The sequence below is a fragment of the Panthera pardus genome, unplaced genomic scaffold, assembly GCF_024362965.1.
Source record: "Panthera pardus isolate Hobbes unplaced genomic scaffold, ASM2436296v1 HiC_scaffold_7, whole genome shotgun sequence".
NCBI lineage: Eukaryota > Metazoa > Chordata > Mammalia > Carnivora > Felidae > Panthera > Panthera pardus.
Genome location: NW_026527002.1, coordinates 80,830,381 through 80,855,515, shown reverse-complemented (window position 1 = coordinate 80,855,515; position 25,135 = coordinate 80,830,381). Strand labels below are relative to the sequence as shown.

At 61.8% G+C, this 25,135-nt stretch overlaps 1 protein-coding gene across 15 annotated transcripts in view; it reads left to right on the top strand.

Moving 5' to 3' along the window:
• Positions 1-25,135, top strand: part of TSNARE1 (t-SNARE domain containing 1) — a 150,509-nt gene that overhangs the window by 38,914 nt on the left and 86,460 nt on the right. For 13 of the 15 annotated variants that reach the window (XR_008419971.1, XM_053896408.1, XM_053896404.1 and 10 more), the window contains 4 exons: positions 4,235-4,384; positions 5,406-5,900; positions 18,376-18,453; positions 19,273-19,342. Coding sequence is in view for 14 of the 15 variants with exons in the window: in XM_053896408.1 (XP_053752383.1) it covers positions 4,235-4,384; positions 5,406-5,900; positions 18,376-18,453; positions 19,273-19,342 (793 nt within the window). In the remaining variant the exon portion in view is untranslated. The remainder of the gene's footprint in view (positions 1-4,234; positions 4,385-5,405; positions 5,901-18,375; positions 18,454-19,272; positions 19,343-25,135) is intronic. The other 2 variants (XM_053896399.1, XM_053896409.1) reach the window with 2 other exon arrangements.

The window sequence follows — 25,135 nt, the reverse complement described above, 5'->3', positions numbered from 1 at the left end:
CAAAAAAAGAAAAACAAGGAGTAGACACCATAACGTAGCGAGCCCCGGGGCTGCCCGCTCCACCTCGTCAGGTGTCTACTCGTGGCCCGTCCAGCTCCTTGTGCCCTTGGCCTGCCCCTGCGTCATTCTGTGGAGAGTCCCAGACATAGCACGCACCCTCTGTTGACGTGTCCACGTGCCTCTGAGCGCCCCCAGAGGGCCTGGCCGGATGTGCCCCGCTGTCAATCACAGCTCGGTGGCCTCGAGCTGGGAAGCGGGACCCTGGGAAGACCCGTGTGCTGACAGGCCTCCTACGTCTCTCGGAAGCTCGAGCTTCTCCATCGTTTTGGCCCTTTTTTCCTTGAAGTTTATTTCTTGAAGAAACCCCGTTTTTCCTGCGGAGCATAATTGATTTTTGCCCCCAACTTTATATGCTGCCGTTTTGCCAAACTCCTATTGACCGTACTCATTCTGTCTGGATGGTGTCATTCGTAAATAGTGACTTTTTTCTCTTCTTCCCCAGTGCGTTCGCCCTTCTTCTGCCTTCCTGAGCCGCTCAGAGCCTCTGTGATGCTGAGCGACAGGGTGTTTGTCTCCTGTGTGAGTCTCTGGAGGGACAGGACTCCGTGTTCCTTAAGTGTTTCTGGATTTTGCTGTAAAAGCATCCGGGCGTAGTGTTCCCTTTGGGGAATGCTTTTTAGATTAGCACTTCATGTCTCCAGTTGTAAAAACTACCCAGGCTCTCTATTTCCTCTTGGGTCATTTTGGTTAAATCAAAGTGAGACCTCCGTCTGCTTCATGTAAACGTTCGAATCTATGGAAGTGAAATGTAGACAGTAGCCGCTGGTTGCTGACGAGGCAGCCCTGTGGCGTCGCTGAGGGCCTGGCCGGGGGCCGCCTGCCCTACGCTGCCCCTGCCCCACCGCCTGGACGTGCGTGACCTCCCACGGACCGCGGCAAATCCCAGAGGCTGGGAGCGCCCACTCTTGCGGTGGCTGCTGTGTTACTAACAGCCACGGTGTCTGGATCGCACTCTTTTTTTTATTCCTGATAGAGTTTATTTGTACCTTCCTTATTTTCTTCTTTTACGATCGTGTTGACTGAGGCTTGGCAGTTTTGTAAGTCTCTCTGACGAACTGACTCCTGACTTTCCTGACACCTTCCGGTGCATGCGTCTGTACGTGATTGATCTCTGCTCACATTTTTATTGTTTTCTCCCTTTTTTCTTGAAGCTGGAGCTGTTTGATTTTTCTGACTCCTGAGGAGGATGTTTACCTCATTCGTGTTCAGTTTTTATTCTTTTGTAATAAAACCACTTTAGATTATAAATGTCCAAATAATCACTGCTTTCGTTGAGCGTCAGACATTTAAAAGTATATAGTATTCTTAAGTTAGACTTCGGGTGTATTTTCTCATTTCCGTTATGATTTCTTCTTTGACTCGGGATTTATTTCAAACTGTGGTTCATCGTTTCCAAATATATGTGGTTTTTTTCTGGCTATCTTTAAAAAATGATTCTACTTAATTGCATTTTTGCCAGAAGAGGATCTATATTGTCCTGATTTGTTGACAGTTGTCGGGACCCGGCTGCTTATACTGTGTCCTCTGCGGGGCGCCCTGAAAAGGGTCCGGGCAGGGGCCTGGGCGGTGGGGCCCGGCGGAGACCCCCGTGTGCGGGAGCGGCTGCCGTCACCCGGGACCCGCTGTGCACCGAGCCCTGGGGTGCATGCGACCCTGGAGGGAGTCATGCAGAGCTTAGGGTGACCTCTTCGTGGAGGAGTCACAGCAGGAAGTTGACTGGCCGACTGCTAACACGTGAAGAACTCACACAAATCGAAGGGAAACCCGACAGTCCTCACGCAAGCGGGCCAACTCGCGAGCTCACTGCGGACGGGAGGCCCGGGCCTCACCGTGCCCAGAGAGACGGACTTGGAGGTGACCGCGTGCCGGCTCGCTCCGGAGGGGAGGGCACGGGCGGTTCCCGGACCCCGCAACCTGCCCTCTCCTGGCCCGGTGCCGCCGCCTCCTGGACGGCTGGGAAGTCACCGACCTGTGGGCAGGGGTGCCGGGTGCGGCGGTGGCCGACAGAGGATTCGCTGAGCGAGCCGGCGGGGCGAGGCGCAGCCTGGGTCGGGCTGCGATGGCGGTGTCAGCGTCAGTTGAAGGTGGCTGGGCGGCCTCTGCACACGTCCAGACGTGGTGACGGGTGTGCTGACTGGAGGACGCGGAGCCGTGCCCGGAGTGTTCTACTTGTGCGCGACCCCTGCCCCCGCGGTAACAGTGTTCGTCTCCAGATGCCGTCATCACAGACGATCTGTATCGTTTTCTTGTAACTGTCTGCGTTCGAACTTCTCGCAACCGTGTGTGTTCTAATAGTCAGAAACAATAGTTGTCTCCGGACCCCCTCAAAGTTCAAGGGTCATGTGATTCCGGAGGGCAGGCCATGCGGGCCCCTCCACAGGCGTCTGGGGACCGTGTGGACTGAGCAGGAGGAGGTGGGCAGGGCCCGGGCTTGCCGTGGCCAGATGCCAGCGTGGCGAGGTCATCGGGTGGCGATGCGGGCGCCAGCTGGGCCTCCAGTCTCCCTGCCCCCACGGGGGGAGCTCTGGGGGGCCCGAAGCAGAGGGTGACCCCAGTTGCCAGGTACCTGGACGCTGTTACCCGGGGAATGCGCGCCTGCAGGGGCGCCTGGCAGGTGTCTGGGGAGAGGACCCGCCCCGCAGGCTCCCCACGAAGCCCTTCAGGAAGAGGGGCTGCGGGAGACGGGCCCTGGCCTGGAGGCTCGTGCTCAGACCCGCAGATGCCTCCGTGTCGGCCCTCGGCCCCCGCCTCTCTCTCACGTGCCGTGACCATCCGGGGCCGCGCCTGCCTCCCCACACACGGAGGAGAGTTCTCTCGGTCTGACTCGGAGACCTGCTTGTTGCAGTTCTCCGTGGCCGGGGAACCTCCACCCTCGAGTAAGCCTGCTGCCGTCCTGCCGTCCCGCGTCCTTCCCCTGATGGCACAGGCACGGGGGCCACCTTCCCGGAAGGGTGGAGGCTCCTCCCGAGGGGTGCCCTCCTCCCCGAGTCTGGCCGGGGGCCCCGGGGGCTGCCTGTGTGCTTTGGGTTCTTGCTGCCTGGAGACCTCTCCCACCCCGGGTGGGGTCCTAGGGGGATTGCTTGGTGCAGCCCTTCTGTTCCTGTCACACTGGGCCGCCGTGTCCCTACCCCCCCACCCCCTGCAGAGCGGTGTCCTTTGCTATCTCCTCTGGGGAGATGCAAGTCTCAGGCCTTTTCCGGGAAGGAGTTGCCCCTTCAGGAGCTCTGAGCTGGGAATGGCCTGGGACAGGCCGTGTCCCTGGGTTTCAGAGCAGCTGTCAGTGTGGTCAGGTCAGCCGACACCTTCTAGAGCTCGCTCCCTGAAAACTGCCTTTGCAGAGAGAGCTCCAGAGAGAACAGGGTCACACAGACAGCCCCGGGCTCTGGTTTGTGTGGCCCCAGGCTGCACGCACCCCCTCATCGACTCAAGGTGCCATGGATTGAAGGGCACATCTCTCAGAGACGTAAAGGTGTTTTTATAAGGCGTGTCTTTGGTTGACACGTTACGGGAAAATGTGTCCAGGAAGTGTTTTTGAATACATGAAAATTACCAAGTGTCTCCCCTGGGGGACCAACCCCATGATGGGAGCCTGTTGGGGTCCAGGGAGCAGGAGGAGGCCGCCCAGGTGCCCGGAGCAACTGCCCCTCAGCTGTGCAGCCGAGAGGCAGGAGGGCGGGTTTTACATTTATCTTCACTGCCCAGAAGCCACGGAACAACGTTCTTACAACAGAATGCCCCCGTGCCTGGTTGCTGTGGTGATTTTGAACTGCCATAAACATCCCTAAGGCCTTGCTCCCCGTTTACGTACATCATTTGTTGCAGACGGGTGACAGGTAACACCCGCTGAAGGCCTGGCCTGGTCTGTGGGCCGTGCCTGAAGGCCCTGCTCTAGGCGATTTCGTCCTTGTTTGGGGTCACCTTTTGGAGTAATTGTGGTTCAAAGAAAGATCTGGAGCACTTAAAGTATTGAACTCGGAGCTGGCCTCCGGCAGAGGGTTTGGCAGTCTGGGAGGGCTCCTTGGAGGAGGTGGGACTGAATGGAGCTTCTTGGCGAGGGTGCTTGGAGGGCTCAGGGCACCTGCTGTCCTGTGTGGGGGCCTTGCTCTGCCAGCAGCACCCGAGCTGCTCTGTGGACGGGCTGGGTGTAACTGTGACTGTCCCTTGCTGTCTGTAGAGTGCGCTAAATGTTGGACCGAGTATGGAATACGCCATTTCCCCTGCCCGTCGCCAGAGAGCAGCCCGCAGGACCCCTGTGTGGGCAAGGATGGGGAAGGTGATCTGGGGTCGGCGGGCACGCCCAGAGGCCCGAGGGCCAGGAAGCGAGGTACTTCCGCTCGGGTGCTGGGTCCGGGAGGGTTCCGGGGAAGGCCGCCCAGAGACGCCCAGCGCCGAGGAGGGAGGGTCAGCAGGCGGGAGCTGGGCGAGGCGGCCCGAGGCTGGCCGGGATTCTGGTTGGTCTGTACCTCACCCCCGCTAGCCTTTCCCTTCTCCAGGGACGGCAGATGGTGTAGCCGGGCTGGACTGGTGACAGAGGGGTGCGGCATGAGGACTTGTGCTGGTTGGGGCCCCGTGGGCTCCAGGGATGAGGCTCAGACCTATGGGACTGGTTCACTCGGCCCCTTCACTCCGGAGCCGGGATTCTCCCCGCAGGGGGCGCTGGTGAGGGAGAGTCGGGGTCCCTGGCGTGCGCTATAGTGAGGGCAGGGGCTGTGGGCCTCTGTAGAGGTCGCCTTCTGATTGACGGGGACCTGGAGGGAGACAGGCCGGGGCGGGGGGGCTGCTCTCTGCGTGCTCCGTGGGGCTCAGACATCCCTCTCCCCTCGGGGGCTTTCTCCTCACGTCTGGGAAACCTGTGGTCTGATGGGGGAGCTGCCTCCTCTGCCCTTACAGATGGCCCCCTGCACCCCCGGCAGGCATGTGCCGGCTGGGGACAAATCTCCCAGCTGGGCAGAGGCCCCAGGACCTGCTGCTTGCACGGCCAGCCCCGGACCCCTGTGTGTTGAAGACCGCAGGCTGCGGGGGCTCGGAGGGGCGGGGCGGGGCCTCTCAGCCAGGGCCGCCAGGCGCGTCCATGGCCAGGCTGTCCCCTGGGGAGGGATGACCTAGGAATGCTCCTGCCTGTCTGGTTCCTTGGCTCCCGATGACGGCTGCCAGAGGTGGCCCTTTCTGGAGACATGCCCCGCAGCCCGGAAGTGAAGCGCCTTGCCCGCGGAGCCCAGTCGGACCTGTGGACACCCACAGGGAGGGGCCGGCAGTGTCCTGAAGCCGAAGCCGGAGAGGAGGCGCCCTGGGGGCCACCCCGCCGGCCCAGGGCCTTACACACCCGCCTTTTGGTGCCGTTCCAGGGCCAGGGGTCGCCCCCGAAGGCAGTGGGACACCAGAGCCCGGCTCACCGCCTGCCGCGAGCCCGAGGAAGGACTCTGCCGGCGGGGCCCACGGCCGGCTGGCGGGGCCCGGCGCCACACGGGCCAAGAAGAGGAAACCCAACTTCTGCCCGCAGGAGACAGAGGTCCTGGTGTCCAAGGTCAGCAAGCACCACCAGCTGCTGTTCGGCACGGGGCTGCTGAAGGCCGAGCCCACCCGCAGGTACCGCGTGTGGAGCCGCATCCTGCAGGCCGTGAACGCCCTGGGCTACTGCCGCCGGGACGTCGTGGACCTCAAGCACAAGTGGAGGGACCTGCGCGCTGTCGTGCGGCGCAAGCTGGGCGACCTCCGCCACGTGGCCCACGGCCCCGGCCGGCTCCAGGCCTCGGCCCTCACGCCTGTGGAGCAGGTGGTGGCCGAGACCTTCTCCTGCCAGGCCCCCGCCTCGGAGGGCCTCGGCCTGGAGCCGCTCAGAGGTGAGTGCCTTGCCCCGGCCGTCCGGCCGGCTGGAGGCGCAGGCCCGCGGTGGCCTGCTCGTGGCCAGGCCTCGGTCCTCCCGCCACGCTCTCCTCCCCTCTCCTCTTCCCCACTTGCACCACCTCCGGTGACTCCCGCCCCCGGACTCGCGCACTCGCCTGCCCGCGCGGGGACAGCCTTCTGAATGTCCGGGCGCGGCAGGTGAATCCACCTCAGCCCTGACCCTCGCGGCTGCAGAGCGGGGAGCCGGGCACACGACACGGTCGTGTCGAGACACGGTCTTCCCCCGAGGACTCCGCCTCCTGCCTCTGGACCCCGGCCCCCAGGAGGAAACGCGTTTCCTGTTGCTGTCCCGTGTACGCGCACACACCCGAAACACGCGGGTTTCGAGCGCTCACCCCACGTCACCCTCTGTGCCTCGGCGTGTCCCTCTCTTGCTCTCCTGTCCCGTCCAGGGCTCTTAGCCTGTGCGTAGAGTAAAGCGCTCCCGCCGACTCTCTGGTTTTAAGGCCTGGGTGGTAGAGCTGGGGTTTGGCCTGACGTCCAGAGCCGGCCCCGCGGCATCGGGATGCGGCGGGGGTGGGGGGGGGTGGGCACCTTGAGCTCTCTGGGGCGTGCTGCCCTGTGGGGGTCGCTTCTCGAAGGTTCCTGTCGGGCACAGGGGGTCGGGGGACCCGTGGAGGTCCAGCGGGGCGTCAGAGAGCCCAGTGGGTGGGTCCCAGACAGGTGCAGGGTCACGCACAGCAGGGGGGCTTTGCAGCGGCAGCAGCCTTGGGGCCAGAGGCGGAGGAAGGCCGGTGGGGAGGGGGAGGGGACGGCAGGTACAAGGGAGGTGTGGGGGGCGTGCAGGTCATCTGTGCGTGACTCCTTGGTCATCGGGAGTGCCGGTGTTAGGTCCTGAGGACCGTTTCTGAGTCCGTACCTGGTGTTCGGCTTTGAAACGGGGCCAGAAAATACACAAAGAACGTCAGAAACAAAACAGAAGCAGACACGTGTTTGTGCAGCAGACAGGACAGGCGTTGCCTCGCTTCTCCCCCGCCAGCCCCGCATTTGGGGACGTCGTCTCCGCCGGTGGCGGGCAAGGCGGTGGTCTGGGTGCCGCTGCCTGCGGTGTCCTCAGTGGCACCTGGTGCTGGCCGGGGGCCACGAAGCAGTGGGATCCCGAGGCTGAGGGCCTCCTGCTCTGTAATGGCAGGCGTGGACACCTCCGTGGCCTGCCGTGGGCAGCGGGAGAGCTCGAGGTGCCCAGAACCTGTGCCTCCGTTCCTTGGTTCCCGTGTTCTTCCCGGACGGAGCCCAACGCTTGCCTCCCTCCTCCAAGACCGGACTGCTGCCCCGCACCCCGAGCTCGAGGCCCCCTCCTCCCTGGCCCTGCTGACCCTGAGCCCGCTTGCGGCCCTGCTCTGGCCCTGGCCCTGGCCCCAGACTGAGCCCTGCGCGGTCCCTCGGGCTCCCCTCTGCCTCCTGGGTCTCCCCTTCCCCCTGTGGGGGGAGGGGGGCCGGTGCATTCGGCTCAGGGTGGAGGTGCTCTCACCGGTGGGGGACCCAACCGCACACCTTCCTCACAGCCCCGCCCTCCGGCTCCTCCCCCTCCAGCACTCTCCCCCTCCCCCTCCCCCCAGGTCCCTGTCCCTGTTGCAGGCCCTGAGGCAGGAGTGTGGCCCCCCTGGCAGGGCTCCCTACGGGCCCCTCGGGCCCTTGGCTCCCAGCACCGGGCTTTCCCGGCTTTGCGATGGTTGTCCACACACCTTCTCACCTCCCTGGCACCGTGGCCTGCCGCACACCTGGGTTTCGGGGGGTGGCTGAGCATGTGTGGGAGGCTCCATGGTGTGGCCCGGGTGCAGGTGGCGGGCCTCGCTCCGCACCGGGGACGTCCTGCTGCCCGCCCAGACTTGGATCTGGTCACATGGCCTTTCTTCCCCAGAGCACTTTGCGGGGGGGCTGTTGCTGCAGAACAAGGAGACGATCTCTCCGGGAGAAACAGGAAAGTACAGAGTACCTGTGTATTCAGGGTCATCCCCCTGAGATTTGGTGCTGTCCCTGCCTCTCCCTGGAACGCAGCCCCTCCCTGGGTCCTCCTTGGTGCCCTCAGCACGGGCCCCGGGCCGAGAGCCAGGCCAGGCGCCCCCAGCCCCACACCTCCTCTCGCCCTGTCCAGTGGGGGCTCCCTGCTGCTTAGGAAGGAGGATGCCTCTGGTGCTCAGAGGATCCCGTGCTGTCCCTCTTTCTTTCCTGTGCCTCATGCACACGTGGGTCGGGATCCACACCCCACCCCCACCGCCGCCCCGCTTCCTCCCTCCGCTTGGTGCAGGGGCAGAGATCCAGCCTGTGTCCGCAGGGTGAATAGACCCAGAAGTGGAGCGTCCTGTGACGCCCGAACGTGGTGACTCCGGTCTGCTCTTAGAGCGCCTCGGTTCTGAGTTTCCGCTCCGGTTGGCAGAGGTGGGGCTGGCCAGGGGGTCTCCCTGTGCTTCTGCTCCAGCCGTGTTCTGGGGTGTGGGGTGCACCCGGTGGGGCTCCCCGTGTTGTGCAGCTGTGATGAGCATGTAAGGCTCAGAAGGGGGATGCCCTCAGGGGACTGGTCCCCCAGCTCTGCTCACTGTCTGCCCCAGTGCACGGTGGCCCCGTGGGGTGGGAGGCAGGCGGGCACTGGTGACCCCGCTGGGTTCCACGGAATCGGCAGCTGCTTGGCTGGGCCCGGAGGCCAGAGGTGCGTGGTCCCCTGTGGAGGCTGGGCTGTGTGTGTGTGTGGGGGGGGGAGCCGAGGGGCCGGCCAGGGGGCCTTGTCCTGCCCTTTGCCGCTGGTGCCCGTTGGGTGTGCTTGGACTTGCCCTCACTGGGGGTTGCTCAGCGTGGGGCTCGCACATCCCTGCGTCCTGTCTGTGGGACGGCCAGTGTCGTCCGGGGAACGGGCTGCTGCTGTCATCACCAGCCTCCTCGGGGCCCTGGGTCTGTGCGGGCGCGGTGCTGGCGGACCCCCGGCAGCCCACCTGGGCAGCAGTGCCCGCGCACTGGGCCACTGGGTTTCTCCCAGGCCTGTCTGCTCTGGACCCGAGAGGCCCCCTGACTTCCTTGCTCGTCCCGCGTCTGGGGCACCGTACTGCCACTCGGCCTCCTCCTGCCCGGCCCGAGTGGGCACGCAGTCCTTCAGCCAGCCCTCGGCAGCGGGGCAGAGCCCAGCTGTCCGGCCAGCCCACGTGACGGGGTGGGTGGGGGCGATGTTTGGCTCCAGGGGGCTCCGGCGCTCCAGCACTGCTGGGTGGGCCGCTGCCTCTGGACCCGGCGGCATGAAGGGTCCAGAGCAGACGTGGAGCTGGGCCCTGTAGGGGACAGAGGGCGTTGCCAAGTGTGCGTTGGAAGCCTCGAGTCCCCGTCCTGCCCTGGGCACCTGTGTGGAGATGCTCAGGCGGTTCCCCGGATTTGCGTGCTCAGGAAGGAGCGTCCCATTGTCTCTGCAGAGGGCGGGGGTGCTGGAGGGCCGTCCGTGTGTCTGTGTCCCGGGAGCCTGTCCTTCTGTCTGCCCTGATGGATGGTTTTGTGGTTGCCAGCTTTTGGCCGGGTGGAGGTACTGGGAACATTTGTATAAAATCTTTGCATTGACATAGTGTCACTCTTGTGGGGGTTGATTGATAAACTTTCCAAGAAAGTGTCTAAGAAACTGGCTGTCCCACTATTGGGTCCTGTAGCCATGAGCTTGGGTTTACTCTTCATTCCCACCACCACTTGGGGTTGATTTTGGTCTTGCTGTACTGGGCTGTTGGAGGGGTCGGGCTGTGCTGGGGTGGGGCGGGGCTTGCTGGGGGTGGGGCTGTGCTGAGGGGGCGGGGCTTGCTGGGTGGGGCGGGGCTGTGTTAGGCTGTGCAGGGATGGGGAGGGGCTTGCTGGGGGGGCGGGGCGGGGTGAGGGTGGCTGGGGGCGGGGCTGTGCTGAGGGGCGGGACCGGGTGAGGTTGTGCTGGGATGGGGCGGGGCTTGCTGCGGGGTGGGGCGGGGTGAGGCTGTGCTGGGGTGGGGCGGGACTGTGCTGGGGTGGGGTGGGGCTGTGCTGGGGGCGGGGCTGTGCTGGGGGTGGGGCGGGGCGAGGCTGTGCTGAGGGGGCGGGGCTGGGTGAGGCCTGCTGAGGTGGTGTGGGGCTGTGCTGGGGGCGGGGCTTTACGGGGGTGGGGCTGTGCTGAGGGGTGGGGCGGGGTGAGGCTGGCTGGGGGGCGGGGCGAGGCTGTGCTGAGGGGGCGGGGCTGGGTGAGGCCTGCTGAGGTGGGGTGGGGCTGTGCTGGGGCGGGGCTTTACGGGGGTGGGGCTGTGCTGTGGTGGGGCGGGGCTGTGCTGGGGAGGGTGGGGCCTCACTTCTGTGTCTGCCCACACATCACTGAGCATTGCCTGGTGTCTCCTCTGCTGTCACCAGAGGCTGCCCTGATCTGTGGGCCTTCCTGTGTTGCACATGTCCGTTGCCTCTGAGTTCAAGGGGCCCGTCTGAGATCTGGACTGCAAACCTCTTCTGCAGGCTCTGGACTGCCTTTTATTTAAAAACTTTTTTTACGTTTATTTGAGATAGAGCAAGTGAGCGTGGGGGAGGGGCAGACAGAGAGGGAGAGGATCCCAAGCAGGCTCCGTGGTGTCGGCGCAGAGCCCAACACGGGGCTCAATCTCAAAACCCGTGACCCGAGCCACCAGGTGCCCCCTGGACTGCCTTTTATTTTAATTGTGTCTTTTTTGAAGGTTTTATATTTCAGTGTTACCAGCGTTTTCCTTGGGATTTCTGTTGTCTGTATCCCACCTGAAAAGTTCTTACCCACAACAAGGCCGCAAATTGTTGTGATTTGAAGTCTTACAGTTCCAGCGTTTATGTTTGCATCTGTGAGCCAGGCTGAGTGGGTTCTCAGTTTTGTTGATATGGGTCGGGGTTCAGTGGCTGTCCAGTTGGTCATCATCGTTGGGGGAAATGACTGAGTCACCTCGACGCTTGTGTCTGAAACCCCGTGACTGCTCACCTGGGTGTTGACCCGTCCGTATCGACCTGGGTCTCCACTTAACATGATACGGAACTGCCTTGACTGGAGTAACTATAAAGTGAGTCCTGAATCGAGTCGGGAATTGGTTTCTCCTGTTTTCTGAGGGTATGTGTAGAATTGGTATTATTCTTCCCTTAAACATTTGGCGGAATTCTCCAAGGAGGCATGTGAGCTGAGCATTTTCTTCGTGGGAAGATTTGAGACTGCAGTTTCTTTAACCTTGCCGTGTCACGTTACATGGTACAGCGTTACAATGTTGCGGTATCACAATGTACACGCCCTGGCATACGTGTTAATGTTGTAGCCATAGCGCGTTATGGTGCTGTGGTGTTACGTGTTACAGCCGTAGGTGGCAACGTTGTAGTGACACAGTGTTATGTGCTGTCGCGTCACCGTGTCACCGTGTCACCGTGCTGCAGTGTTGCCCAGGTTTCTGCTGCTACTCACATGAGTCAAATTTGATCATTTGTGTTTTCAAGGAACTTACCCACGTCATCAGACTTGTAAAACGTACTGGCACGAAATTGTCATATTGCCTTAGTATTGTTTGAATGCCTGTATGGTCAGTAGTAAGACTGCCTTTTTCATTTCTGGTATTGCTGGTTTGTGTTTTCTTTGTTTCATACTTGACTCGTCTCACTGTGAGTATATCAATTTTATTGATTGTTTTAAAGAACCAGTTTTTGATTTCATTAATCTTCTCTATTTGTTCAATGTTGAGTTAATTGATTTTTGCTCATCTTGATGATTTCCTTCCTTTTCCTTATTCTGGGGTTAATTTGCTTTTGTTAGATCATTGACGTGAGACCTTTCTTCTTCCCTAGTAACGGGTATTTATTGCTGTAAATTTTTCCCTGTGCATTGCTTTACTTATACAATTTTGCATATATCGTATTTTCATTTTATTCATTTAAAAATATTTTCTAATCTCCTTTGTGGTTTATTCTTTAACTAAGGGTTGCTTAGAAGGGTATTGTTTAATTTTCAAATAATTCTCTTTGTTTCCAGATACCTCTCTGTTATTAACTTCTGGTTTCGTGCTGTCCTGGTTGGCGAATGTTTCATATGGTTTCAGCTGTTACACATGCATCGGGACCTGCTGCACACTGGAGGTGCATCGTGTCTTGTGCGTGTTCCCCGTGTGTTTGACAAGAGTGTGTCCATCTGTCGTTGGGTATGAGTGTCCAATAATTGTCACTCGGGCCGAGGTGATCGACGGTGCCATTCAGGTCTTGGTATCCTCACAGATCTTCTGTCCCCCGATCTATTTTCTGCTGAGAGGATGCTGATGACCACGGCCGTGGATGTGTCTGCTTCTCCCCTCAAGCCCGTCAGTCTGTGCCTCGCACGTTTTCCAGCTGTGCTGTTAGGCGTGTTGAACGTTGAGGATTTTGTCTTCTTCATCCATTGCCCCCTTTGTCACTGTAAAACCTTCTTTTATCTCTCTTTTCATGTGTTGTTCTGAATTCTCTAATGTTAGCGTGGCAGCTTTCACACAGCCATGTCACACAACGAATCTTCCGGTCCCTTTACTCACAGGTGCGTCTGATTTTCTGTAGGAAGTGCCCTCCTCGTAGCCGGTGTATTTGGGGTTTGCCCTTGGCCCCATCTGACTGTCTCCACTTTGCCCAGAGCGGTGGCAGTGGTGCTGTCCCGTAGGGCCTTGGTGATGATGGCGTGGCCACCGCTGGCCACTTGGGGACCGCAAGGGTGCCTCAGGTTTAGGCAGAAATACCGATATGTTCAGGCTTACATCCCCCATCTCGATATTTGTGGTATTTCCCTTTGTTGTTTGGGGGTAATTGTGTTGATGATGATTCCATTGCTGATGATGGTAAGTCCGCTCTTGGCGTATTAGTGACCTGTTCCGTTTGTGGTTTAGCGCTAGCCGTACCCACACCTGCGCTCGCAGCCTGCCTGCGGGTAACACGGTGTCGCGCCGCATGACGTGGGAACCTCACAGAGCCGACCCCGGACGCCACGTTGTTGCTGGAAGCACCTGGCTGGCAGTTTGCTTTATCAACCGATGGCGTCTGAGATACCTTTAAGATGAGACGTGTGCCTCTCCCGCACTCTGCTTTCTCGTGTGGATCCAAATTGCCTTTTATTGTTTCTTTTGACCCGACAGACTTCTTTCAGCTTTTCCTATGGTGCACATCTGGCTGAGACAGTCTCTCGGCTCTTTTGTCTAAAATAAATCTTTATTTTGCCTGTATTTTTGAAATATATTTCCATTGCATGTAGAATTTTGGTCTAAAGGTGTTTTTTGTTTTCTCTCTCTTGGCACTTTGAAGATGTCCCTGCAGCGTGTTTGGGCTTGGCTTCCGCGGCTCTGACGGGGGCGGGGCGACTTTTGTGTTTCCTTCTGGGGTGGGGTACGTGCCTCTCTGGCCCCTCCGAAAGGGGCCCCTTCGCCACAGGCTTTCTGTGGTTTTGACTACTGTGCTTTGGGCTTTAAATTTTTAATATATGCATTTTTAAATGTTTATTTTTGAGACACGGAGTGAGCAGGAGAGGGGCAGAGAGAGAGACCGACGATCTGAAGCAGGCTCCGTGCTGACAGCAGTGAGCCTGATGCGGGGCTGGAACTCATGAACCGCGAGGCCATGACCTGAGCCCCACAGGCGCCCTTAGACTTTAGTATTTATTCTGCTTGTGACTTAATGAAGTTCTTGGAACTCGGTTTTTATTGGACGGAATTTGGATACTTTGGGTTCTTACTTCTTGAAACTCTGCTCCCCTCTGTGGCTCCGTGGCTGCCGGGTCGCCGGGTATCGCCCAGAGGTGCCCCGTGGCCCTGTCACCGCAGGGAACCTCGGTGCAGCATCGCACCCGTGGCTGACCCCGTGCAGTGGGAAGTCATTTCAATGTCTCCTTGGGTGTCAGGGGAGGGGGGGTGGTAGGCCTGCGGCCTCTCCGGGTCTCCCCTGCTGCTCTGCACGCACCTCGGTGTCCCGTCAGCCTTTTGCAACTTTTACGCCTGTTTTTCTGCACTAGTGAGGTTGTCCGCCACCATTTCTGGGCCTGATTTCCTGTTGAGTGACCTTTCTCACGGTTTGGGGTCACGTGCTCCTGCCTCTTCGTATGGCCCGCGAGTTGCGAGTGTGAATTTTGTGTCCTCCCTCCCCGGGTTTGGTTGTTCTCCTTGCGGGAGGACTGGACTCTGTCCAGGGGCAGTAAACCTGCGCGGGGGTCACGGTGCTGTTTCAGGGCACTTGTGCTGTGGCTGCGGCCTCCGCGGGCCCTGCCCGACGCCGCGGGTGCTGGGCGGCGCCCTCTCCTCTCTCCTCGTGTGACTTCCACCCACGCACACTGACCCTGTGTGGGGGAGGGGGGAGCGGCCTCCAGCTTCTTGTGCTCCCCGGGTCCTCGGCCGAGGGGCGTCTTTCCCTGTGTGAGCACAGACGTGTGCTTGGCCAGGGACCAGGGCACCGAGACCGGCTTCTGGAGCCCCTCCTGCCTCATCGCCTCAACCCTGTCTCCTGCCCCAGGGCAGCCGTGGCACCTGCCAGGCCCCGGAGTCCCCCACCCCCGGACCCAGTGACGCCGGTTCCGCTCCGACCCGCCCTCCTTGCTCGCAGTCTGGACTTGCTTGTAGGAGACACCAGGCGACGAGCCGTGGGGGCCACGGGGCCGCACCAGGGCTGTCTGTGGTCAGAGCACCGCTTCCCGGCTTGCATGCAGGGGAGGGGGGGGCCTGGGCCCTGCCCTCCCTCCCCCCCCCCACAGAAGCTCAAGTTGATCTGCCACCCTGCGTTGTCATTCCGTGAAAAAGTGGCTTATGTTTGGGGGATTAATGTCCCTGTTCCTCCTCTGTGTTTTCTAAGCTGGTGGCCAGCCCCCCTCCATCCCCAATCATGCCCACCAGACACGACATCCTCCCTCCGCCCCTGTGAGTCCCACCTCCTCCAGTCCCATTACCTCGTCCTCCCACCCTCCCCCAGCCCCCGGTCCCTGCCCAGCATTGGTCCCTGTGCTGCGTGCAGAGGCCCTGCTCGTGCTGTGTGGTCACCGTCTTGCTGCTTCCCTGTCTGACGGCTGCCTCGGTGTGGGATCTGGGCACACGTGCTCCAGGTGAACCCGGGCCCTGAGCGCCCCAGCCGCGTGTATGCGGACGCCGGCCTCTGTTGGGGTTCCGGCCCCTCCTTGGCGAAAAGTAAAGAAGAGGTTAAGCTGCCCCCGTGATAACACGGAGCCCCCGTTCCCCTCATGCAGCCCCCCCACCCCCGCGGCTCCCCCCCCCCCCAGCCGTGGCTGCGCCCCCTCGGTGGTGTCCCTGGGAGGGACATCACACCCCATCGTGTCCCAGCCAGGGAGAGGGTGAGGGGCAGTCCAGGGCTCCAGCCTCCTTGTGAGAACAGGAGGGGAAACTGCCCTCGGTTCTCTAATTCCAGGGTGAGAATTAGTCACGCGGCCCCTCCTGGCCGCAGGGGGTGTCCCGGGCTGTGTGGTCAGGTGCCAGGACCAGGGAGAGGCCGGGTCTGAGGGAGACAGCCCGAGTTGCCCCACAGCTGCAGCCGGCATCTGGCATCCCTGGCATCCCCTCTGCTGAGGTAGGAGCCCCCCACGGCCTCCCCGCGGCCTCCCCCAGACCTCCGTGGAGGTGGAAGGCCGTCTGGGTGGGGGACTTGCTGTCCTTGCTGCGGGGCTGGGATGTTTGCCAGTCCCCCCCTCCCCCCGCACCTGCCCTGTGCATCTGCCAGCTGCCCCCTCCCCTGGTTTCCACAGTGGCTCCGAGATGTGCCCCAAATCCCACGGTGGTGGTGGTGTAGACCGGGCTGGCATGCCCACCACCGCCCTGCTGGGGGCCTCCCAGGCCCAGGCACCTGCCCGCTGGCCAGAGTCCATGCCGGCCCTGGATGCAGCTCCTCGGGGCAGTTTTGACCCAGCCCCCACTGCCTGCTGCATCCCACCCCTCCATCCCCTGCATCCCTATGCCCCCGCCCCTCTACCCCTCACCCCTGCCCCCCACACCCCACACCCCTGGCCCCCACACCCCAGCCCCTCGCACCCCTGTACCCCGCTCCCCACACCCCTGTCCCCCATACCCTGCCCCCCTAACACCCCTCGCCCCTGCCCCTCAGCCCTGGCCCCCCTATGCCCCTACCCCCTGCCCCCCTGCCCCCCACATCTTGCACCCCTGCCGTGCTGCCCCCTGCAGCCCTGCCCCCCACACCCTGCACCCCTGCCCCCGACACCCTGACCCTAGCCAGTAATGGGCCCGATCACCCGCTTGCCCGCCCCGAGGGCTCTGCACTGATGGGTGGAGTGGAGGCTGGAGAGCTGCATCTGAGGCCTGGTCTCCTGCTGAGACCCTCAGCAGCCCTGCCCCGCCCTGCCCTGCGGGATGTAGCTCTCCTGACCTTTGTAAAGGCTGCAGTTCCAGTCCCCCCTTTGCCCTTCCCTGGGGCCACTCTCTGCGCCTCTGGGAGCTCAGCCTTGTCATCCTTGGTTTGGACACAGAATGTCTCAAAGGCCATCAGCCGGTATCCTCTGGAAAGACGCATGCCCCGTGGGGTCAGGAGTAGACAGGGCACCGGCGGGGGCAGGACTCGGCCCAGGGCACGGGCCACGGTGACGAGCCAGGGGACGGGCTTGAAGAGATGTCCAGAGGAAGGTGGCTCTGAGAAGGGTGGCTGTTTGTCCCAGTGTAAGTGGCCTCTGGGATCACTTACACACAGACCTGGAGAATAGGAACGATTCTTGGAGCTGGATCTCTCCTCCCAGCATTTAGCGGGTGAGGCAGGCGGCCAGGCTGCGTCCCTGCCTGTGTCTGTCCTGTAGGAAGACCTACACCAGCCTCCCCACGTGTGGGCTGAGGCTGCACAGCCCAGGCGGGGCCCGGAGGCCACAGCCTCCCACCCGTCTGCCTCTGCATTAAGCTCAGAGTGTGCACCCTGACCTTGTCGTGGTGCACAAATCCCTGTCCGTGTCTGGCCCATTCAGGCCGAGGCGCCAGCCTCCCTGGGGGCCGGTAGTAGTGGGTAGTATAGACACACGTGGGAGTCCTTCCTGTCCCAGGCTCCATCAGGTGAGGGGCCCTGTGCGTTCCGTTGCCGGCTGGTGGCAGCCTTTCCAGGTTCTGAGAATGAAGCCACCGTGAGTGTCTTACACAAGCTTCGTGCGGGCACGTTTGTGTTTCTGCGCGTAGCTACCCAAGAGGCCGTGGCCACGGGCCGGGCCTCGTCCCGTGAAGGGGGCAGACTTTTCCGTAGCGTCCGCAAGACTTTCGTGCTCGCCTGGTGGAGTGGGCCTTCCCGTCCCCCCAGGAGTGGGTGGTAACCACACGATGTTCGGCGTGGTCTTTCAGATGGAGATAAAGTTCACACAACGTAAAATTCACCACGTTATCCACCTTCACGTGGACGTTTCTGTGGTTGGTGGCGTATCCTGCAGTGTGCGCGACCATCCCCGCGAGTAATCCAGAACGTTCTGTCACTTCAAGAGAACTCGTACGGCCGTCAGCAGCCATCCCGTCCCCTGGCCCAGCCCCCGGCAGCCACGGGTCTGCTTTCTGTCCCTGGACCTGAACTCTTCCCGTATGCGGAGCCGCGTGGTGGGAGGCCCGTGTCCGGCCGCGTTCGCTGGTGCGACACCGTCGCTGTGCTGTCGCCACCCGCTCCTTCTCGAGGCTGCGTGGTGCTCGCCCTCGGCTCGCACCCCACGTCGTCAGATGCCGGCTGTTGGGTTGTTGCTGCCTTCTTTGTGTTAAAAACGTGTGTTTATTTTGAGAAAAGTCAGCTGAGCACGAGCCAGGGAGGGGCGGAGAGAAGGGAGAGGGGATCTCAAGCCGGCCGTGCTGTGTCAAGCACAGAGCTGGACGTGGGACTGGATCCCGTGAACCGTGAGATCATGACCTGAGCAGAAATCGAGAGTCGGACGCTTAACGGATGCTTAACGGGCCGCCCCCAGACGCCCCCATTGGGTTGTTTCTGTTTTGTGACTCACGTACAGCTGCAGTGACCTCGGCTGTGCAGGCTCTCGTGTGGGCCTGGGCCCTCGTTTCTGTCAAGGGCGCCCCGTGTGCAGGTGCAGGGGCGCTGGGGGCAGCTGGTGCCCGGGTGGGGCTTTTCTTTTTTTTTTTTCAACGTTTTTTTTTTAATTTATTTTTGGGACAGAGAGAGACAGAGCATGAACGGGGGAGGGGCAGAGAGAGAGGGAGACACAGAATCGGAAACAGGCTCCAGGCTCCGAGCCATTAGCCCAGAGCCTGACGCGGGGCTCGAACTCACGGACCGCGAGATCGTGACCTGGCTGAAGTCGGACGCTTAACCGACTGCGCCACCCAGGCGCCCCCGGGTGGGGCTTTTCTGAGGGGCCGCCCCTGCTTTCCTCCTTCTCCAGGGGCTTTGGGTGCCCCGGGGTGGGCTTGCTGTTCCCTCTGTGACACCGTGGGGCCACCCCAGCTGGGAGGGTGTTGCTGCCCCCGCTCTGTGAACCTGTGTGCTCCCTCTCCTGTCTTCTAGCCACCCGGGTGGACCCAGGTGACCTCCAGGAGCTGTTCCAGCAGACATCGGCCAGCGTCTTCCGGATCAACTCCAACGGTGAGTCCGTGGTGGGCCCAGCCTCACCCCTCCCCACCTGGCCGCCCGGGCCACCGAACACGCCCCAGGAGGTCGAGGCGACTGGGGGAGGTGGCGTGCCCACCGCCCTCCCCTGACCTGGCATCCTGCAGCCCAGACCCTGTCGTCTCTCTTAGGACAGCATGGGCTGAGCCCTGGGGTCTCAGGGCGGGGCGGGGCGGGCCCGTGTGTGCTCCCTGGCCCGGCTGCTGTGATTTGGACGCATCCCTGAGGGGGAGGGCAGCCTCAGAACCTCCCTCAGACCGTCAGTGCAGGTCAGCTCACGGTCGAGGGTACTGGGGTCAGGAGCGACAGTCACGCCTCATGGGACTGGGCCAGGCCTTATCCTTATTAGCTTCTGCAGACAGTGGGGGGGGGGGGGGGCGGGGGCAGGAGGACATGGGGACACAGGGGTGGCTCGCCGCACTCTGTGGGTGAGGGCTGATGTTTGCCGTGAACCCTGAGTTCTGTCAGGCCCGCCGGAGAGTGCTGACCAGGAGAGGAGAAAGAGATCCCCAGACCCAGGGGCCCTGGAGGCTGAGGGCCCTGGAGGAGGCTCCCAAGAGCCTTTGCGCCCACAAGGGCCTGGGGGCCTGTGCCCGAACAGGGGGAGGGTCCCTGCCTGGGAGGTTCTGCGGGGCTGGGGCTGGGCCGTGGCAGAAGCTGCCCCCAGTCACCTGGGTGGTCTCCCTGGCCTTGGCCCCCATGTCCTGGGGCCCCCCCGGCCCTCCTCTGCTGGAGTCTGGGGGTCTCCGGGGGGGAGGTCTTTCTGTTCCTTACGTCCTTCCTTTCTCCTGGCAGTGACCTCCTTGGAGCAGAGCCTCCGGTCCCTGGGGACACCGAGTGACACGCAGGAGCTGAGGGAGAGCCTGTGAGTGTGCGATCGTGTGCGTGGCTGTGGGCGTGCCCGGGTGTGCCCTGCACCCCCTCGCACGCCTGCCTGTCCACGTCCCAGCGCGGCAGCTGCCCGGACCCCACACCTGCCCCACACGCCCGAGGGCCAGCCCCGCTTGCGCCCCGAGCCCGAGGCCGCGCGTGCCCGGCGTCACCCTCTGGGGGGCACACTCGTGCCGCCTGCACGTAGTGGACACACAGGCTGGGTTGGAGAGTGGCTTTGTGGTTTTGATTCTGCCCCCAGGGGCTCCCGCTGGGGTTGCCTAGAGGCCGGCCCTGGGTTGGGTTGGGTGAAGCAGTGGCCTCGGGTGAGTTCCTCTCCTGACGGAAAGGCTTCTCGGGGGCTGGGTCCCTGGGGAAGAAGGAAGGGGACCTCTGCAGGGGGGTAGCCTGGCTGGCAGGGGGCAGGGGGCAGCGCTGCTCACGCCCTGCCACCCTGGGCCCGGCGGGACGTGACAAGGCCGCCACGTGGTCCCGGCATGGCGTGGGTTGGGGGGCCCCGAGGCGGGGTCCTGAGACTTGCCGTGAAGCCGGTGTTCCCCCTGCCACCTTCTTGCCAGGGGACCCCGGGCGGGTCCTGTGTGAGCCTGGGCCTCCTGCCTGGGAAAGACGACGGTGTGGATGCCGGAGCAAACGTGCTCGGGGGGGTGTGGGCCGCGGCCAAGACCTCATGTCTCTTCCTGGCAGTGATGTCCGTTGGAGAGGTCACGGCTCCCTCTGTCTGTTTATTCACCCACCCGCCTCGCCCACCCACCTCGCCCACCCGCCCGCCTGTCCTCCGGCCGTCCGTACGGGCTGCCTGAGACCACTCCTGCCAAGTGTGGGGGTCCAGAGCTTGAGGCAGCTGAGGGCCCTTGCAGATTCTCTGTGCAATTCTTTTTTTAATTATTCTTTTTATTTCTTTTTTAAAATAACGTATTGTTTTCTGATTGTGGAAGTAGCATATGCTCATTATAGGAAATTTGGACACACAGGATGTCTGAGGAGGCACTGTTAACATTTTGGTATTTCCTGCCAGCCTCTTCTCAGATCCTTACGCGTCTTGCAGATTTGGATTTCAGTGAATAATGTTCCGGTCCCGCCTTTTGCTGTTCAGGTTCTGGGGTGCGTGTGCCCTTAATCACACACTAAAAACACGCTCTGTGGAGCCGCGGAGGACACTGTCCAATGTGCGCAGTCACTGCGCTGAGACCTGGAGCCGTATCTGTGGCTCCTCCCGTTTGTCAGCGGCATGACCAGACCCCGGGAGGGCGCTGGGGTTGGTCTCCGTGTTTGCCTGTTCCGGGGTAGGTCCCTGAAGTGGTGTCCCCTGGGTCACGCGATGGCATTTTCAGGGCCCCTGGCCCTCGAACACGTTTCCTGGGCTGTGTTGCCCAGCTGGCCGAAGGCCGACGTCACCAACGTGGGTCTGGAGTGGAGAGCGGGCTCCTGCCTTCCCGGCCGGACTCTGGGCCTGCCCGCGGTGACTGAGGGCTGTGGGGGCCTCTGCCCCGTCCGCCTCCACCTTCAGATGCAGCCACTCTGGCCTTTAGCACCTGCCTGCCCCGCACCCCCTCTCCTGACCATACCCACCCCCCCCCCACCCCCATCTGGCTCCTCCTCCCGAGGGGCAGTTCCTAACCAGGCTACAAGCCTGGAACCTTCCAGGGCCCCATTCATCGTGGACCGTTAGTGTTTTCTAAACGATGGAGACCAGCATAGGGGGCCAAGCAGCTCTGTTTTCTCCACGTCGACATTCATTGGCTTTTTTATTTTGCCAGATAAGGACATTTTAAAAAGTCCGTTATGGCATCTGTTATTGCCATCATTTTGTGGAAGGCAAGACATTTCAGTGCGACGGAAGTAGATGGGATCCGGTCTTGGGAGAGAGGACGTTCCTTCAAGATGAATAAAGCTAGTGACCTGTGAACCTCAGGGCTGAACGTGATTTTCTCGCCTTGCACGAGACAGGTGTGGACTTGGCCATCTTTGTCGGGACCGTGAGGGACCCTGCCTTGGGCACACCATCGTAGGCTCCCAGGTTGGCCAGGGTGGCCGGGTTGTAGCTCTCTCTCCCCCGTGGTGTGAAGCTAGGTGACAGCGGGGCCTGGTTTGTCTGTCTCTTGGGGGTGTCACCCAGAGTGCTGTTGAACAGATGGATGGTCATTCCAGGAGCCCTGACGGGAAGTCTGCCCGTGGTACCCTCAGCCTTGTAACCACGCAGCGGGGCGGCCCTGGCTCCTGTCTCTAGGGCCCCAGGCACGGCGTCTGGATGACCTAGCTGTCATCAGCCTGGGTTCGCAGCCGACAGGAGGGCCCCCAGCTCCGGCGCTCTGCTGGTCCCGGCTCCGAGCAGGCATGGGGCTGGGCACACTGCCCGAGTCCGGTGGTGGTCAACGCCCAGACAGGCCCTCCCCTCTGATTCTCACGGTGCCATCTGTGAACGGGCCGTGGGCCCCGGCCTCGCTACGACAGAGCGAGGGGGTGCCGGGGCACTGGAGGCTGCAGTGAGCCGGGCTCCAAAAGCAGAAAGCAGACGCAGGTGGGCGGCCCTGCCTGGGGTGCACAGGGGTGCACGCCAGCCCCCGCCTCCCACCCTTCCACCTTCACGGGGGGCATCACTTCTTCCAGAGCCCTCCTGGTGCCACCTCCCTCAGGGGCTGCGACTCACCTTCCTCCACCCGAAACACCTGGCCTCTTGCGTCCTGCTCCCGTGACCACAGACGGCCCCGGGCCGTTGTTCGGGTACAGGCCTGAGCCCGTGAAGCAGGGGACCCTAGGGATGCATCGGCCATCCCACCCTCCAGCACGGCTTGCCTCTTCTACTCCAGAACCCCTCCCTCAGCGCACCCCCACAACGCCCCATGGTGCTCTCCCCCGTTCCCCGTCGCACCCCCCAGCACCCTGCCGCCTCTGGAGCCTGGTGCCTGGGCCGGCTTGGCCCTAGACCCGTGTGCTGACGGGCTGCGGCAGTGGGGCGTGGGGAGGGCCAGCCTGTCCCCTCCCGGCTGCGTGACAGGCCCTGTAACCTGGGTGGGCCCGGACCCTTCTGGGTGATGTCCTGTTGGAGGAGGCAATGACGGCGTCTGCGCCTGGTGCTGGGCCCGGCCCCACAGAGATCCAGTCAGGCCTGGCTGCAGCCTGATGATGATCCGGGGGGCGGGTGCAGGGGGTGGGTGCACACTGGGAGCAGAGGGTGGTGTGGGGAGGGTGGCAGTGCTCCTGGAGGCTCTGGCGGCCGCTGGGCCCACAGCTCAGGGTCCCTGCCGCAGTCGCCAGAGCTCCAAGCCCCTCCCTCCCCGTTGCTGGAGATGGTGGCGTCTCGGGACTGAGGCCTGTGTGTGGGCGCTCACCAGTCCACCGGGTGTTTTGTGGGGTCTCCGCCTGGAGACGGGCTGGATGGGGCAGGTGTGCGTGGGGGTAGGTTGGGTGGTGTGGGGCCCTGCCCCGTCCTCACGGGGGTCTCGGCAGTGCCCCCTTCCCTTAGTAACCGGGCCGTCCCACCTGAGTCACAGGTACACAGGTGCACATTTGATAATGGAGGCCACGCCTGGCGGGGGCACCTGATGGGGTGCCGAGGGCCCGGTCCCATCCCTGGAGCCGGACTCTGTTCGCGTCCCGGCCCCGGCGGCCGCCCTCCGTCTCCCTGGGGGGCTTGCACCCTGAAGGAGGGAGGTGACCACCCAGTGTTCCGTTCCTAGTGTGTGACAGAGGGGACCGTCTCCCTGGGGCTTTCTGACTGGCTGCCTCTGGTCTGCGGGGCTGTTGGCCTCACCCTGTGCAAGTCGAGGTGGCCCTGAGCGGGGGTGTCTGTGAGAGACGTCTGCCCAGCTGCCGCCCAGGGTGCAGGGCCGAGACCCCGGGGTGCGGGGTGTGCAGGGAGGGGGTGGGGCCCTTGGCCCAAGTGAGCAGCCCTCCCTCTCCTCCCCACGGCAAGGATTTGTGTGTCAGGATGGGCACCCAGGGGACCAGGGGGGCCTGGATCAGGGTGGTCCGCACCACGCGGGCCGGGGCTCTCGGAGGGGCTTCGTGCCGACGGCCCGGTGCTGCTGCAGGGGCACTGGACAGGCTCTGTCCCTCCTCTTCCCAGAACTCAGACCACCCGAGCTCCTGACTCCAGCCTTTCCACAGCTGCGCAGACACCGAGCCGGAGTTTGCTCGAGAACTGGGGGGGAAGGGGGGCGCCCTCTGCAGCCCGTTCTCTTACCGCTGATCTGTGATGGATCCTGATCACCTGGGCTGACCGGAGACCTGCCCCTGACTCCTTGGAGCTGCCTCTGGGGTCGGAGCCTCACCGACCAGGTCTTTTTTTTTAAGCACATGAGGAAACTGAGGCTGGGGAGGGGAGGGCTTTCTCGGGGCCACGGAGTGAGAGCAGAGCTGTGGAGGACCGTTCCCCGGGAAGTGGACGTGGTGTGCACCTGTCGTCTTGGGCCTGGAGATGCCTTGGGGACCTGGACGTGATGTTGGGCCCCGTCTCTAGGGGAAACCGAGGCCAGTGGGGCCGAAAGCCACAGAGCTGGTGAACCACAGGTCGGCAGGGCCAGTGAGGAGGCCTGTGCTGCCTCCAGACGTCTGGGACTCTGCCGGGAACACTCAGAGCTGAGGCGACGCCACAGCTGGGGCTGGCGCGTCTGGAAGCTTCTTTACTGACGATGGGCCCAGCCAGGGCAGCACCCGCAGCGTCTGCACACGGTCTCTTGTGGCACGGCGGCCTCACGGTGCTGCTTCAGCACAGGGCTCCACGCAAACGCTGCTGCAGAGACAGTGGAGGTGACCCCCTGGACCAAGGAGAAGGGACCCGCTCCACCTCAGGGGAGGCTCTCTTTCCAAGCTGCCATACGCTGTAGAGCACAGTGGTCGTGGCACGTTCGAGGAGCCGGGAGGAGGGGCCCCCCAGGTGCCCCTCATAATTGCTTTTGGAATGGTAGGCCAACCTTGCGTTCCTTGGATGAACTCCTCTTGGCCACGATGTATCATTCCTCTTACGTATTGTTGGATTCAGTGACTCTGGTGTTAAGGGTTTCTGCTCCTGTGTTTGTGAGTGATGGGAGGTGTTTTTTCTTCTAGAGTCTTCGCTTGGGTTCTGGTGTTGGTGTAACGCTTGCCTCAGGAGAGGTGAGCGGTCCATCGGTGTTTGGGGAGCATGTGGTGTTGGTACAACCTCTGCTTTAAACATGTGGTGGAGAGGCCGTCTGTCCTTGGGTGTTTGTGGGAATGTTTCTAAGAACATATTTAAGTCCTCTGATAGAGACAGAGCTACTTAGGTTTTCCCTTTCTTCTTGAGTCAGTTTTGACGATTCGTGCCTTTGGAGAAATTTTCATGTTTTGTCTTAGTTATGAAATCTGTTATCATAATAGATTCGTAAGACCTCCTAATAAACTTTTTCATGTTGGAGCTGGAGTCCTGTTCTCTCTTTTAGTCTCGGTATTGGTAATCTGTGAGTTTTTTCCTCAACTTGTCTAGACAGAGTTGTGCAGTTTGTTTTATTTTTGCGTAGTTGACGCGGTGTTTCGAGAGCTGTGCAGCTTTTTGGTACTTTCAAAGAATACCTTGTGATTTTGTGGATTGCTTCTATTACTGGTCTGCTGTACTGCATTAACTCCTGAGCTTCATCGTGTCTGTCGTGTCTCTCCTCTTCTACTTCCTTTGCGGTTGGCGGCTGGCTTCTCGGGCAGCCGTAAGACATTCATTTTCCGTCTTCTCTGCTGTGGGCAGGTGAGCCCCGCTTCCCCTTCCAGGGCCGCTCGCGCCGCGTCCGCGGCTCTCGTCCCTTGAGTTTCATTTCCT